This window comes from Papaver somniferum, chromosome 1 (assembly GCF_003573695.1).
Source record: "Papaver somniferum cultivar HN1 chromosome 1, ASM357369v1, whole genome shotgun sequence".
Classification (NCBI taxonomy): Eukaryota; Viridiplantae; Streptophyta; class Magnoliopsida; order Ranunculales; family Papaveraceae; genus Papaver; species Papaver somniferum.
Genome location: NC_039358.1, coordinates 100,997,121 through 101,011,809, shown reverse-complemented (window position 1 = coordinate 101,011,809; position 14,689 = coordinate 100,997,121). Strand labels below are relative to the sequence as shown.

Below are 14,689 nucleotides of genomic sequence, written 5' to 3'. Positions count from 1 at the left end.
TTCAATAATTATTCGAAGATCTCCTTCTGTCTTAGGCACGCTTCCATGAATCTCAACAAATAGTGGACTCATTCGGTCTAATCCCCACTTGTAGCAGTTGATACTTACCACTGGGTCCACACTTCCTATGGCTTGGCAGATCTTGTGCCATCTGTTAGTGTATTCCCTCGTGTTTTCCTTGTAGCCAATTGCCAGCGAAAAGAGCTTATCCATTCCGGTGTTAACAGCCTTGTACATGTAAGTTCTTAAGAACTTTTCTGCGAGTTGATCGTAGGAGTGGATGGAGTCAGGCGGCAAATTATCAAACCAAGACAATGCCGATCCCTTCAGGCTTGATGGGAAGTATCTACAGAGTACGGCGTCGTTCTGACTCCATCTGGCTAAGACACGGTTATAATACCGAATATGTGCAGCGGGATCACTGGATCCGTCATAGCATTCGAAGGTCGGGACAGGGCACTTCAGCGGAATAGGGGTGTTGGCCAGGCGATGAGTTAGGGGCGTGGAGTTAGCCTCTCTCATGACCTCTTCTAACCTTCCCCCGCCTTGTCTAGTTTTTAACTGCCTGATCTCAGCCATCATTTCATCACGCAGCTCTTCCATCGCGCGGTGGTGCCCTACGCTCTTCTGCTCGTGATAGTCTGACTCTCGTCATTATAATCCGGGTCGGATGCGCTACTTCCCCTAGCCGCGTCTCTTAGCTGCTATGACTCTTCGGTCTCGATTAGGTTCTGGTGCCTTTGAATTTGCTTCATCAAGTTGTTGGCTGGTCTTCTTCGCTTAGGGCAATCCGGTCTTTTAAATCTTGATTTTCTCTGGCCAGCAAAGCTACGGCATCTGCGTAAACCTGCTGGCTCTTCTTCAATTCTTCAAGCTCAGCCATCAATCGATGTGATTGGTTTGACCCCTGATTAGGAGTCCCAGCTCGTGCTACTACGGCCATGGTGCCGCCTTCTTCTACGGTTTGCACTAAAGGTGGTAGAGGTTCAGCTTCGATTGTTGGCATTTCCAAATCAGGCTGAGTGCCCATCTGCGGTGTTAGAGCCGCCGGCACAGTTTGATTCTGATCGTTTGTTGATGGCATTCCGAAGGTTGGCGGGTGCGCGGGTTGATGTGTTCTGGATTCATCCACCCTTTCTTTTGGTTGATGAAATTGATTCGTAGCAAAAGTTTTGCTGGTTTCTGCAGCCTTCGGGGCTGCCGCAGCCGTACTGTACTTTGTCGCCGCTGCTCTGAGAGCCGCGGCTGCAACGGAGTTAGCGTTCATAGGCGAAGTGATTTCCGCAGTATCCTGCCTCTGACTAGTCATTTTGGCTTTGTCTCCTTTCTGCTTGCTTCGGGTGATGACCGGGGTTGTCCTTGGTGCTTCCTTTGACGAGGCTTTGGATTTTCCTGCTTCCTGCGTCTTTTCCATCGTGGGTCCTTTTGTTGCTTTCTTTCTGCACAAGGGAATTTCAAACAGCGAGAAACAGAAATGTCCGTGCGGATCGGGTTAGTTTGCGAAATACCTTTCCAAGATGGGGAAAACTGCCCGAGGGCCACAGAGAAACTTTAGGGAGGCTCATTTGATTAAAACATATGAGTTAAAATACATGGGTTAAGGTCTATTAAAAGTGCGGATCATTGAAAATACATGAAAACGCGTGAAGATCCCTTGGAAGATGCATGTAGATCCTTTGAAAATGTACGAAAACCCACCGAAAGACAGGTCCGTACGAGATCTAAAAAATGTAAATCTGGAAAGCAATAAATCTTTTAACCAGTTTAAACTGCTCGATAGATACTGCCGGAGCTATGAAGATAATGGGTGTGTTTTTGAATATATAAAGTTAACAAAAGATAAATACTGCTAGAGCTAATGAAGCAGAGCAATCATATGCTAGTTTAAGATGAAATCACAGGATAAGATAAATCTTTTACCGGGACGAAGTCCCTGTTTCTAGCGCCAATTGTGAACACGTAAATCACGAAGGCATCTATATGTTCACAAACAATGTTCGCATTCTATACACATGCTCGCACTGATGAACAATTGCATTGATTCCTTGGCTCAAAACCTTCGGGTTTATCATTGCCTCATCTAATATCATCACCAGAGGCGTTCACATAGAGGAAGATAAAGAAAGAAGAGTAAAAAGTAAACTCGTGGAGTATATGAATGTAAAGTGCTGAAATGTAAATAAGACTGGGATTTACGTGGTTCAGCACTAAGGCCTACATCCACGGGGTTGTCGTTTTCACTATGCATTTGATGATTACAGAGGTAGTCGAATGACTTTGGAGTTTACATAGGTCTGCGAATTGTAAAAGGTAAACTTACACTCACAATTCTTCTCTCTCGACTTCTCTCTCATTTTTCCGATCCCCCCTCTCTTGGTGGAGAGGGGGTATTTATAGGGTTAGAGTGTGGGACCCGTTTCTGAGGGCCGTTGGAACCTTATCTTCTTGTGCTTTGTGTCTATCACGGAGAAGTCTTCGTTCATTGCTTGATCACGCAGATTCATCCTCGTTCGTTCCACGGGTTGATCGACACGTACACTGCTCAGAGTGTTTAATGTGGGTAGTTGAGACGCATGCTCGTGTCAGACAAGTGTCTTCTGCCCCTGTCACGTCCATGTCAGTCAACCTTCTCTTCACCGTTGATCTTGGGTTCTTTTGGGGATGAGATAAAGTAACTCTTCGGGATTTATTTGGTGCTCCGCAGTACACCGTGCTTTTGGTACATCTTTTAACTTCTGCCCTTGGATTTGTTCGGGCAAAGATCCGACGTCGACGGGATGGGCTTCTTGGCTGTGGGCGTGTGTCATCATGTTTTGATGACTTGGTCCGCATGCTCTCCACGTGTCTTCCTACATACACGTGTTTGATGATGAAATATGTACAAACAACTAGCTTTCGTAGGTTAGTTAGTCAGTAGGTCCATCTCTCTCTCGTAAGCTTAACGATCCTTCCGTATCTTTCTCGGATAACAATCTATACTCCTCTATTTTCCAGAAACAGAGGGAGTATAATTATTCACCGATTCCCCGCGGGAAATTTTTTGAAAATTCAAGTGATTTCAAGGATAAGATTATTCACAAAATTGGTCAAAAAGACCAAAACACAAAATTCCTGGGTCATATAGATTCTTAGCTTTTGATACTGTTTATATAGCCAAAAATCAGAAATATTTTGTTTATATAGCCAATTTGGATATTTGGCCCAGGAAAATTAAAAAAAATGTCTCTTACCTAAAATACCCCTTAACCTTTTAAACCCTTCTTTTCAAAGAGAATTTATTTCTCTTCCCTTCCCGCAGAGCTCTGCAGAAATCGACAATTCAGAGCTCGTTTTTTTCTTCAGATCTCGTTTATCAATCATGATGATTAGCGATTGTTTAATACATTTGTAGAATCCAAGTTTCATCTAATCGAAGTTTCATCAATTGGAGTTTCATCTAATCGAAGTTTCTGAGTTGGTTTTGAAGCAATTGAAGTTTCTATAATAGCGTCGAATCGGTAAGTTTCAATTTGTCCAATTGAAGTTTCTCTGTCGATTTTGAAGCATTTTTTAGTTGTTGATGATTAATTTTTGTTAATTTTTGATTTTAGTTGTTGATTTTGAATATCCAGGGTTTAGTTGATCATGTTTTCTAGGTTTAGTAATCTGATTTTCATCAATATACCAGATGTGAAGTTTGTGTGTTCAATTGTGATGTGAACTGAATTAGTAGTACTGTCTGCTAATTGTGTTACATATTATCAATTGAATACATCCAGATCATAAGATTTGTTTTTATATATTCCGTTTGAAGATGGATCGTCATTTTCTCTGTGTTGGTTATCCGGGTACCGATGCGTGTCCATACCAAGTTACTACGAAGTCAACAGTTGATGATTGAAGGCGCCTTCGTTCTTATTGGAATAGCATTTACCGGACTCAATTCAGTTGTATTTGACTATGAGGGGAGAAGCAATGTTGTTGACAGTGATGTGAAGCTATGTACTTTCTTGTAATTGTGTATTGTTAACCAGTTGTCCTTTCTTGGAGCTTCGTTATTTGAACGTGTTCCTCTTCGTGCTCCTGATTTTGTTCGTGAACCTACTACGGGCGAGTTTTCGTTTAGCACCAACCCTAGTAGAGATCAGTTTGGTTAATCCTTGTCATCTTCCGAGCAGCAGTAGAATGAGCGAGTTTAGTTTAGCACCAACCCTAGTAGAGATTTGGTTAATCCTTGTCATCTTCCGAGCAGCAGTAGAATGAGCGAGTTTAGTTTAGCACCAGACCCTAATAGAGATCAGTTGGTTAATCCTTGTCATCTTCCTAGCAGCAGTAGAATGAGCGAGTTTTGTTTAGCACCAGACCCTAGTAGAGCTCAGTTGGTTAATCCTTGTCATCTTCCGAGCAGCAGTAGAATGAGCGAGTTTCTTTTAGCACCAGACACTAGTAGAGCTCAGTTGGTTAATCCTTGTCATCTTCCGAGCAGCAGTAGAATGAGCGAGTTTCGTTTAGCACCAGACCCTAGCAGAGCTCAGTTGGTTAATCCTTGTCATCTTCCGAGCAGCAGTAGAATGAGCGAGTTTCGTTTAGCACCAGACCCTAGCAGAGCTCAGTTGGTTAATCCTTGTCATCTTCCGAGCAGCAGTAAAGTTACTCCTACACCTATAATGACGGAGTTGCTTTTATCTCAGTCACCTATTCCTTCCTCTCAAGAGCTTGTTTCTTCTCAAGATATCCCCATGTCTCAAGAACGTACATACAATGGAAAGTTGGCAATTAAAAGATCTTGCAAGGCGGCTGAATGGGAGTTTATTATAAAAGGTGTTGGTCAAGATTTTTATGGAGGACGAGATGAAGCTCGTCTTGTTGTTGAGAAATATAACCATTTTTTTGGTCGCAGGGTGAGAGTCGTCAAGAGCAATCCAGAACGATATACGGTGGAATGTTATTACAAGGAGAAATTGGAATGCGACTGGATGTTCCATGCAGCTTCCAAGACTTCCAATTTAAAGGGTCACTTATTCCTCAAGGCCTATAACGGGGAACATAAATGTTGTGCTAGTTATAGTGATGGAACAAAGGTTGATCCGGTTACGCGCGAACTTATCAAGAGTTTGATATTTGAGCAGATTGAACAGAATCCCAACAAGAAAGCCAGGGATATTGTTAGAGAACTCAAAAGTGATTATGGGTTGGAAGTGAGCTACGATCAGGCGCATGCCGGGAAAGAATTATGTTTCAAGGAATTGTATGGCGAGGACATTAAATCATACACTGACTTGAGATGGTGGTGTGAAGCCGTGAAGAAACACGATCCAGGTAGTAGGGCTGATTTAGTTGTTGAAGGTTGCGAGTTTAAGAGTTTGTTCTTAGACTTCGATGCTTGCATCTCTGGTTTCGAATATTGTCGCCCGGTACTGTTCTTGGATGCAACTTTCCTAACTGGAAAATTTAGGGGTTGTCTTATGGCGGCTACCGGGAATAATGCGAATAATGGTACGTCTTCTTTTATTTTTGATGTCATAAATTTTTTTTTTATGTCAGATTATCACTGGATGAAATCGGTTTCATCCTTAACTTGTGAAGTCAGACTAGAGAATGAAACTAGTTTCATTTTGTACAATAGCAGTTTCAGTCAGTTTGATATGTTTTTTTCTTTTTGTGTTTGTTTTGTTTATGTAGGAATATTTCCTCTGGCATATGGTATCGTATCAGCTGAAACTGTTGAGAATTGGCATTGGTTCTTGAAGAAACTAGAATATCTTGGGTCCTCGTGTACTAACTTTTATTTCAGATCGCCATGAGGGTTTGATCCAAGGGATTCGTGATGTTTTCCCAACTTTCTATCATGCTTGGTGTTACCATCATTTGAAGAATAATGTCCGCAGTAAGACCAACAAGAAAAAGGGAGAGCATTGTGCTGCGATGGGTTTGTTCAAAGAATGTTTCTATTCATCGACTCATGAAGGCTTTGATCAGGGTATGAAAAAGTTGAAGGATATGGGATGTGATGGTCTTCACAAATTCTTGAGTGAGATTCCAGTGGAATTTTGGTCCAATGCACATTTCTGGGCTGTCGTTACGGCGACATGTGTTCAAACATTGCAGATTCCTTCAACTCTTGGATCAAGGAAGCAAAAGATATGCCTATTGCAACACTTGTTAACTGGATCAGGCTTAAAATTATGGAACAGGTGAGTACAAGGAAGAGGAAAGGGGCAACGTATAAAGGATTCATTTGTTCCAGGCTAGAAAAAAAAGTGTTGGCTTCCATTCGTGCTGGTGTCCAGTGGAGAATAACCAAGTCTGGTGACATGGAGTGGGAAGTTTTTGATGGAAAGCACACGCATGCTGTTAATATTGCGAGGTTTCAGTGCAGCTGTAGGGTTTGGTTTACTGAGAAGTTCCCTTGTGATCACGCTATTGTGTGTATGCATTCAAATAACATCAATGTTTACGAGTACATTAATACGTATTTCAGCATTGCTAGCTTCCGTGCTTCGTATGATCGTCCTATCAAGCCCATTCCTGATTACGACAAGCCTATTGATGTTGCTACTGGAGATTTCGTGAACCTACCAACTGTCGTAGGAAAAAAAAACATGGTAGGCCGAAGAAGAAGCGGATTCCTAACACAGGTAGTGCAAGTTTCAAGAGACCAATTACGTGCGGTAACTTCCATACTCAGGCACATCATAACAAGACGACGTGTCCTCATCCTCCTGCGAAAAAGCAACGTTAAGTACCTGCTTAAGAACATCTCCATCCTTCATTTCTTCTGTGCAGCTTTTTACCATGATATCTTTTATTAGCTTTTTACCATGATATCTTTATTAGTTTATTCTTCTCTGCAGCCTCTTGTTGCACATTTAAGATTCATTTACCTTGAATTATATTTTCGCAACTAGTATTTACCTTGGATTGTTTCTTTTGTTCATAAAAATATATCTTATGGAATTATTTTTTCAAGTATTTATCTTCATTTTTATAGTATATATATCTTTTAGTCTTGTGTTGATTGTTTAATTGTACATTCCCTTCAGTTTTTCACTGTAAAATTTGAATGTTTGCGAAGATTCAAATTTAATTGTACATGATGTAACCAGTTTCATCCTGCCTATTCTGGAAAAAATGAGATTTTTGGCCAGGATAAAACTGGATTTCATCCATCACATATGGACATAAAAAACTATTTTTTTGTCAACTTGCACACTTTGAAAACAGTTTTTATACAAGCTTTGATGTAACCAGTTTCATCCAAGCCTGGTTACAATCTGACAAAAAAATTGAAGTTTTATACAGGCTAGGATGTAACCAGTTTCATCCAAGCCTGGTTACATTTTCAACCTGCAAATTTAATCATTTCTGGCTAACATATTCAAACACAACCATCATGAAATTGAAGTATAGGCATTTTTCAGTAAAAGAGTTCATATTTTAATTAAGACGAATCCACGGATCACAACTGTATGCGAAGACATAGTTCAACAAAAAAAAAGTACTACCAAATGAACTACATTAATAAAAAATTTCTAAACAACCTAAACACATCAAACTTTCCAGCAGCTATTCTCATCAGTTAGGATTTCATATGCCAGATTGATTCGTCTTGTGCCCATCTCCTCTCCAATAGTATCTTTGCCTTCGAAGGAGTAACCGTCTGTCATTGCCCATTCCATGTAGTAGATAACATACATCATCGAATCATCACTGAAGACAAATGAATATGTAATGTCAGTTTAACGATCTGGAAAAAAAATGTAATGTCGGTTCAAACTTCGTTTCAGTTTGTATGTTATAATCTCAGTTCAAAGAGTTAACGACCTACCTTTCGCACTGTTGTGGACAATCTGATTGAACGACGACATCAACGTCATCCATACTAGTACTTTGAATTTGAACTTGAAAGAGATGATTTATTCTTTCCGCCATCATTTGAGCTTCTTTTAAATAGTTTGAAGAACCTAGGAAAGAATTGTAGTGTGTCCAAGTTCTTCCATGGATGTCAAGGTGAAGCAATGTGAAATGTTCTTTCTCATTCAGCATTGGGATGAACAAGTGTTGCGTTTCGACATCAATCTTTTGCAGTTCAGCATTTATCATTTTTGCAGCGTCCAACTCATCTCCCGCAATGACATCAGCCTGAATACAAATTTGAATCAAAACCAGTTAATCCATATTTTTTATATGGATGAAACTCAATTACATCCTGTCATTAATGCTAGATGAAAACCAGTTTCTACAGGTATCATATGAAACCCAGTTACATCCTATATATAATAGCTAGATGAAACTCATTTTTATCCTACACTAGTGAGAGAATTATATTTCAAGCAACAGATGCAAGGCAGGTACATCCTACACTAACTTAAAAGTTATATGAAAACAAATTGCAGACCTAAGTTCATTCATTTTAAAATGTAGTATTCAAAATGTTTACCCATGCAAGCGCGCTGAGAAAGATTGACTTGGAGTATCCTTTGGTATCACCTCCATATTGAAACAATTGTCTCCATTTTTCGATTTTAAACTCCAAAATAGTGTTCACCAAGGGATGATTGAAAACAAGTTGCTGGATGTGTTCTCCACTGATACATACACCCCCATTGGACTTCTAAACACAGTCGCTGCATTTAAACAAGTTCATATAATTTAGTATAAACTTAGCAGTACTTTTACAGAAATAAGAAAAGTAGAATGAAAAAAAAAACAGCAAAAGAATGCGGATACGTACCTTACTTTTCCAGTTACAAAGTACTCCTTTATTAACTTCTCTTCAGCTTGTCTTATTCCGCTCATCAAGTAATTTTTCCACAGCTTGTTGTTCCTTGTCAACTTCCTCAACTTATCGTCCTTCTGCTTCTTCTCTGCACGCTCATCATCATCTGATACAAACTTGTTATTTCTAGCCCTTTTATATACGTTCTTCACTCTATTCTCAAGCGATCCAATAACTGCCAGAGGTTCTGCTGCGACAATTTCTTCTTGGTTAATTTCTGATGCAGAAACTGGTGCTAGAGGTTCTGCTCGAGGAACTGGTGTTACAGGTTCTGCTTCGGGAATATTGTCAGCTTCCTCCACAGGTTTGTTCATCTCTTGAGTGATGTCGTCTTTAGGAACATCCTCCTCCACAGGTTTATTCATCTCTTGAGTGATGTTAAGGTTGAAATAGTCTTCATATGTGGTGTAAAGAACAATCTCTTGAGAGGAAGCTTGCTGAGTTCCCGGTTGAGGCTTGAGTTGCGCTTTCAAGGCTTCCACTTCACTTTGCAAGTCTGAGATTGTCTTATCCTTTGCTTCAGACTCAGCCTCCTTTGCTTGCAACTCTGTATTCCTTGCTTCCAACTCGTCATTCAAGTGACGTATAATCTTGTCCTTCTCAGCTAGTTCATTCTTCAACTTGGAAACATCATCTTCATCTATGTTTTCTTCTTCATCACCAAACAAGCATAGTTGTTTCTCCTCTTGACTCCAGCTACCAACAAAGTCAACAACCTGCAAACACATAAAATTTATCATAACACATGATGTAACTGGGTTCATCTTATCATAACACATGATGTAACTGGGTTTCATCCACTAATAACACAGGATGAAACTTGGTAGATAATGGGTTTCATCATTTTATAACATAAGATGTAACTGGTTTCATCCAGTTATAATAGGGGATGGAATTTTAAAAATGAATCTAAACAACATCAACACAAGATGTAACTGCATTCATCCAGTTATAATAACAACAAGATTTTTACCTCACTGCTTGAAAGAGTTTCAAGCTTCCCCTCAATTTCGCAAGATACTTTATACAAGTCCCATCTTGCAAACCTTGGCCATGAATCACTGTTGTCTTTCCTGTTAATGCCTTTCATTTCCTCAAAAATCCATAACTGCAAAAACAAAAATATATTCAAAAGATAATATATAAGATGTTACTCACTGCATGATACATTTAACGTAAGAAAAAAATATATTCAAAAGATAGAAGACGATACTCACCAGCAAATAAAAGCTGCAATTATTGATAGAGTATGGTGTCTCGTATACAGCTTTAACACTTTGCATTAAATGCTCGTGAATGAGATCGGGACAAGATACTTTGTTAATGGTGTCGATTGACTGTAGGCAGTTCAAATACTTGTAGTGGACATACATACCTCCAGTGTTTATGAAGAATACTGTACAGAACATGAATAACAACAAAAGTTTCGCCAAGTCTTCTTCTGTTCCTTCTTCATTCATAGCAGTATGTATTCCTTCGACAATGTATTTCTTATCCAACTTGTCCCCAGTATTCTTCTCTTTCCTTTTCTTCTCTTTGGCTTCATCCTTCTTCTTTTCATCTTTCTTTTTCTCCTCTTCATCCCTTCTCTTTGGCTCAAGAAAGTACTTTTTGTAAAATTCAGAAGTTTTCAAACTTGGGTCTTCTTTTGGTCCATAAAGTTTCTTATCTTGTTCACTCATACGTATTCTCTGCATTTTGAAAATAACAGCAAGATGATTTGCATCGGTCTTGAAAACTTGATCACCAATCTTGAATGCCAACTCTTTCGGGTCAAAATTTCTTATGATGAACTCTAACGCCCTTGGAGCTTTGCTACATTCAGCCTTGCCCACCTTACCTTGTTTGATCGCCTCAATAAAGTTCCAGAATTTAGTCTTCCTTAACACAGACTCTTGTGCTTCAGTAAATACCAGTTTTTCCAGCACTTCAACTGTCGGTTTCAGGTTTGATCGGAACGTTTTCTTCCCTTCCTTTTTCTCTAACTTGTCTTCATCCATTTCGGCATCCACAAGTTCCATATCCCCTGTGCTAGACTCTCCGCCCACTTTCACATCATGCTTATTCTTGGATGTAATTTCAGCAGCAGCACTCTTTTTACTTTTCTTGCTACCGCTTCCTGCAACAATTTGGATGAAACCAAGTTTCAGCAGGTTTCAGAATAACTGATTTATGGCATGAAGCTAAAATAGGACCTAACTTTAATACAGATCTTCAAAAGTTAACTTTAAAAAGTAGCAAAATCCTGGATGTAAATGATTTCATCCAGTCTTAGTCTGCTGAAACAACATACACTGCAAACTAAACCTGGATGAAATCAGTTTCATAATAGTGTAAACCTGCTGAAACAGTTGATATAACCAGATTCAAGCCAAGATGAAAACCAAATTACATCTAATCCACTTCAAGCAATTTAATAATTAAAAACAATTAAATAACAAGATGCAAACCCATTTAATCATTAATTTAATACCACCAACAGGTCATTTACATTCTAACTTAAAATTTGATGAAAACCAGTTTCAAACACCTGCTGAGCATCACTTCATAGCCAAATGCAAACCCAATTTCGTTCAATCCACAACATAGATTTTCATACATACCATTCACAACATACTAATAGTCTTATATTAACCGCAGATGTATCTTTAAACCTGAACGAAAATGGTTTCATCCAGTGTTAATCTGCTTGAAACAATATACACTGCAGATTAACAAAAGATGAAACAAGTTAAATCCTAGTTTAAACCCTGCTGAAACAAATCAGATACCCAGATCCAATTTCACTTCAACCAATTTCACAGTGAAACAAATCAGTTACATCCTGTTTTAAACTGGTTTAATACTTAATGAAACCAGATGCAAACCAGTTTCATCTAATTGAAATTTAAAATAAAACAAGCAAGTCAACACATAAATCAACTAAAATGAAAATTAAAACAACCAATTCAAAAATTTAATCATGCAATTATGAAATCAATAACAAAAAAGAGTTAGGGTTTGAAAACTTACGAGTTCTAGGAGACATTCTGTGGAAACTTATTGAAACACTAACTCTCCAAATACACTGAAACAGATCGATTGAAACCCTAAAATCTCCCAATACACTGAAATTATTGAAACCCTAATTCACTGAAACCATTGTTGTAGTGTTGATTGTGTATTAGAGACGGAGGATGAAAACAGTTTCTAGTATTGTTGATGGTGGTGTTGACAGTGGATGAAACTGATTCCCCTCAATTTGTTATGAGACAGTGGATGAAAACGATGAAATTGAAGAGAAGATGAAAACGATTTCTGGTAACTGGGTATGAAGATGAAGATGATGAAAACGATTTCTGGTGTGGGGATGAAGATGAATGACGGTGGGGGTGAAAACATGGGGATGAAGGACGTTGTGGTTTTAGTGAAGAGAGAGAGAGATCATGGGTGGTTTTGATGAAAACGTGGGGTTAGAAAGGTTACAAAAGGGTAGTAATGTCTCTCCGCACTAAAAAGATTCCATTGGCTATTTGACCCAGACCAAATTCGAACTGTCCATTTGGCCCAGAAAAAGAGCCTTTTTGGCTATATGACCCATTTTCTGAAGATTATTTTCGTAGAAATCGGTTCGAAATTTTTTTTCTACTTAGCGGCTCACATCCCCGTGACATGCTCAGAACATCTCCAATAATAGGTTAAAAAGATCTCATATGGGGCTTATTTTTAGACATCTATTCGTTGGGGATTTTAAACATGGGATAGGATCCGTTAATATGGTTAGAGTGACATATTTTTAACATTTTAGCGCCATTTTTCTACCAAACACATTTTCTAATGAATTTGAAGTTAATTTTTTGGAGACATATTTTTCTTGTAAGTCTCTACACTCCAACTAAAAATGAGAGTATTCCGATATGTGTAGGACCACCATTTACCAACTTGAATGTTAACCGTTGAATATTAACTGTTGAAATTAAAATTTGTGGATGCTAAAGTTTCGTATTTCAGAATTCTTTCATTTTTGGTAGGAATGTATAATTTTATATAAATAACATATCACCAAAATCTTAGCTTCAAATTCATCGTTGTTTAGATTTTTTAGGGAAAAAAATGTCACCATGTCATGATAGTGTCATTCTAATCATGTCATCAGATCCCTCCCTTTTAAACATAGGCCTAAATAAAACCGTTTCTCTAAAACTTATATCCAACAGTCAAGGTTGTGTTATGTATTTTAGATTAGATAAGTACAATAATTTTTAGCATGATTTTGTACTAAATATTTACTTTTTAAAATAAAATTGATGACATGGGATTAGTTAGGTGTCATTCTGAAGGTGTAGTTAAGACTTCCTTTAATACCTTTATATTTAGTAATTCATCCCCTAGTTTGTAGGACCTAAGATGCATTTATTGTATTAAATATTATTTTTTTAATTATTGGAGATGCTCTCAGAGTGTCCAACGTGTAATTACAAGTTCCGGAGACAAAAATAATCTTTTCCGTCAATGCCCCTTTGCAATAGCTTCTCTTAGCTCCGTTAATTCTCAATCTTCTTCGGATTCCATTTGCAATTGAGTAAAAGATTGGATTTCTTTCACTGAGTATTCACATACTGCAAATAAATTATGACAGTGCTCAGGTTTATTTGGAAATACAAGTGCTCAGTAATTTTTGAAAAAATCACTCCGGACTCAGTAGTTTCAGTTGGAAAGATTATGAAATTTATGCAATCTAAAAAAATAATAAAAAAAAATACAATCTATCTCATCTATCTACTCACAAACGAATTCTCATCATCAACTAGAAAAAATTTGTCACCCTTCTTGGTAGGGTATTAAATCGGATTGGAAATATTTATTAATGCTTTCTTTAAAGAAGAAGATTTATTCATGGGATATGCTTTTATTTTATATTCGGTGGACCAGGAATCTTTCATGCACATCTCAGTAGGATGAGATTGGGAAACTTCGGCGGTCCATGCAGAAGCAAAAGCTTTACTAAATGCAGAAAAATGACTAAAATACAACGTTTTGTCTAGTGTCTCAATGGTAACAAATTGCAAGCATTTAGCGGGTATTATCAAGAAAAGATACATAAAAGTCTCATGGAAAGCAGAGACTACAATTGCAGAGGCAATGACAGTTCTGGAAAATCTCTCTCACGCTCAAGTTCGACATGTTAACAGGAAACATAAGACATCGGCGGACTCAATGGAAAGAGCAACGGATTCAAAAATTCCAATATATGTCGACACATCTACAACAAAGTGTTGAACCTCCAGTATATTATGTAATATTTTCAACAAGCAAGAAATGGTTGAACTGTTGTATCATTTTTTAATTAGTGTATTTAGTCGTTCTATTAGAAAAAGAAGAAGAAAAAACTCAAAACTCATAATATCCTTTCCTCTCCTCTCTAAGGTAAAAAAGCCCCTAGCCTCCATTTATCACTTGTTCAGATTTGGTCCTTTTTTGAACAGTTCCTAACAAGATTCCTTTTCTTTTCAAGTTTTAATTGATAGTTAATTGAATAAAAATAATTTTCTTTTATTTTTGATGTCTGCGACATAATTCTTCGCTATTTGGAGCAATTTTTCTTCGCCATTTGGGGAAATTTTCTCTTCGCTTTGAAGACGATTTATTCAAACTTTGATCACTGGTTCATGACTTGCTATTCTCGACTCAAGAACATAGGTTGTTCAACATGTTATCACTTTGAAGTTTGAATCCATATTCATCCAAGGAATTTAGGGCATCTGGGTTCGTTTGGTTCTACAAGATTATGGGAAAATACTCCTTTCTTATAGGAGCATCTCTTATCAAAGAAAAAGAAAATCAACTTAATAGTGGGAATCGAAATCGGATTATGCCTTCATCCTTCCGTATTACATTACAAAAATTGGGTATCTTTGCAGTTTATGGGTCTTTCTCTTCGCGATTCAATTG

At 38.0% G+C, this 14,689-nt stretch overlaps 1 protein-coding gene across 1 annotated transcript; it reads left to right on the top strand.

Moving 5' to 3' along the window:
- The first annotated feature begins 4,646 nt into the window (after positions 1–4,646).
- Positions 4,647–6,887, top strand: LOC113348152. Its single transcript, XM_026591860.1, has 5 exons — positions 4,647–5,475; positions 5,662–5,682; positions 5,774–6,173; positions 6,227–6,617; positions 6,834–6,887. Exons 1-5 carry the CDS (start codon positions 4,647–4,649, stop codon positions 6,885–6,887), a joined length of 1,695 nt encoding a protein of 564 aa, XP_026447645.1.
- The last annotated feature ends 7,802 nt before the right edge of the window (positions 6,888–14,689 follow it).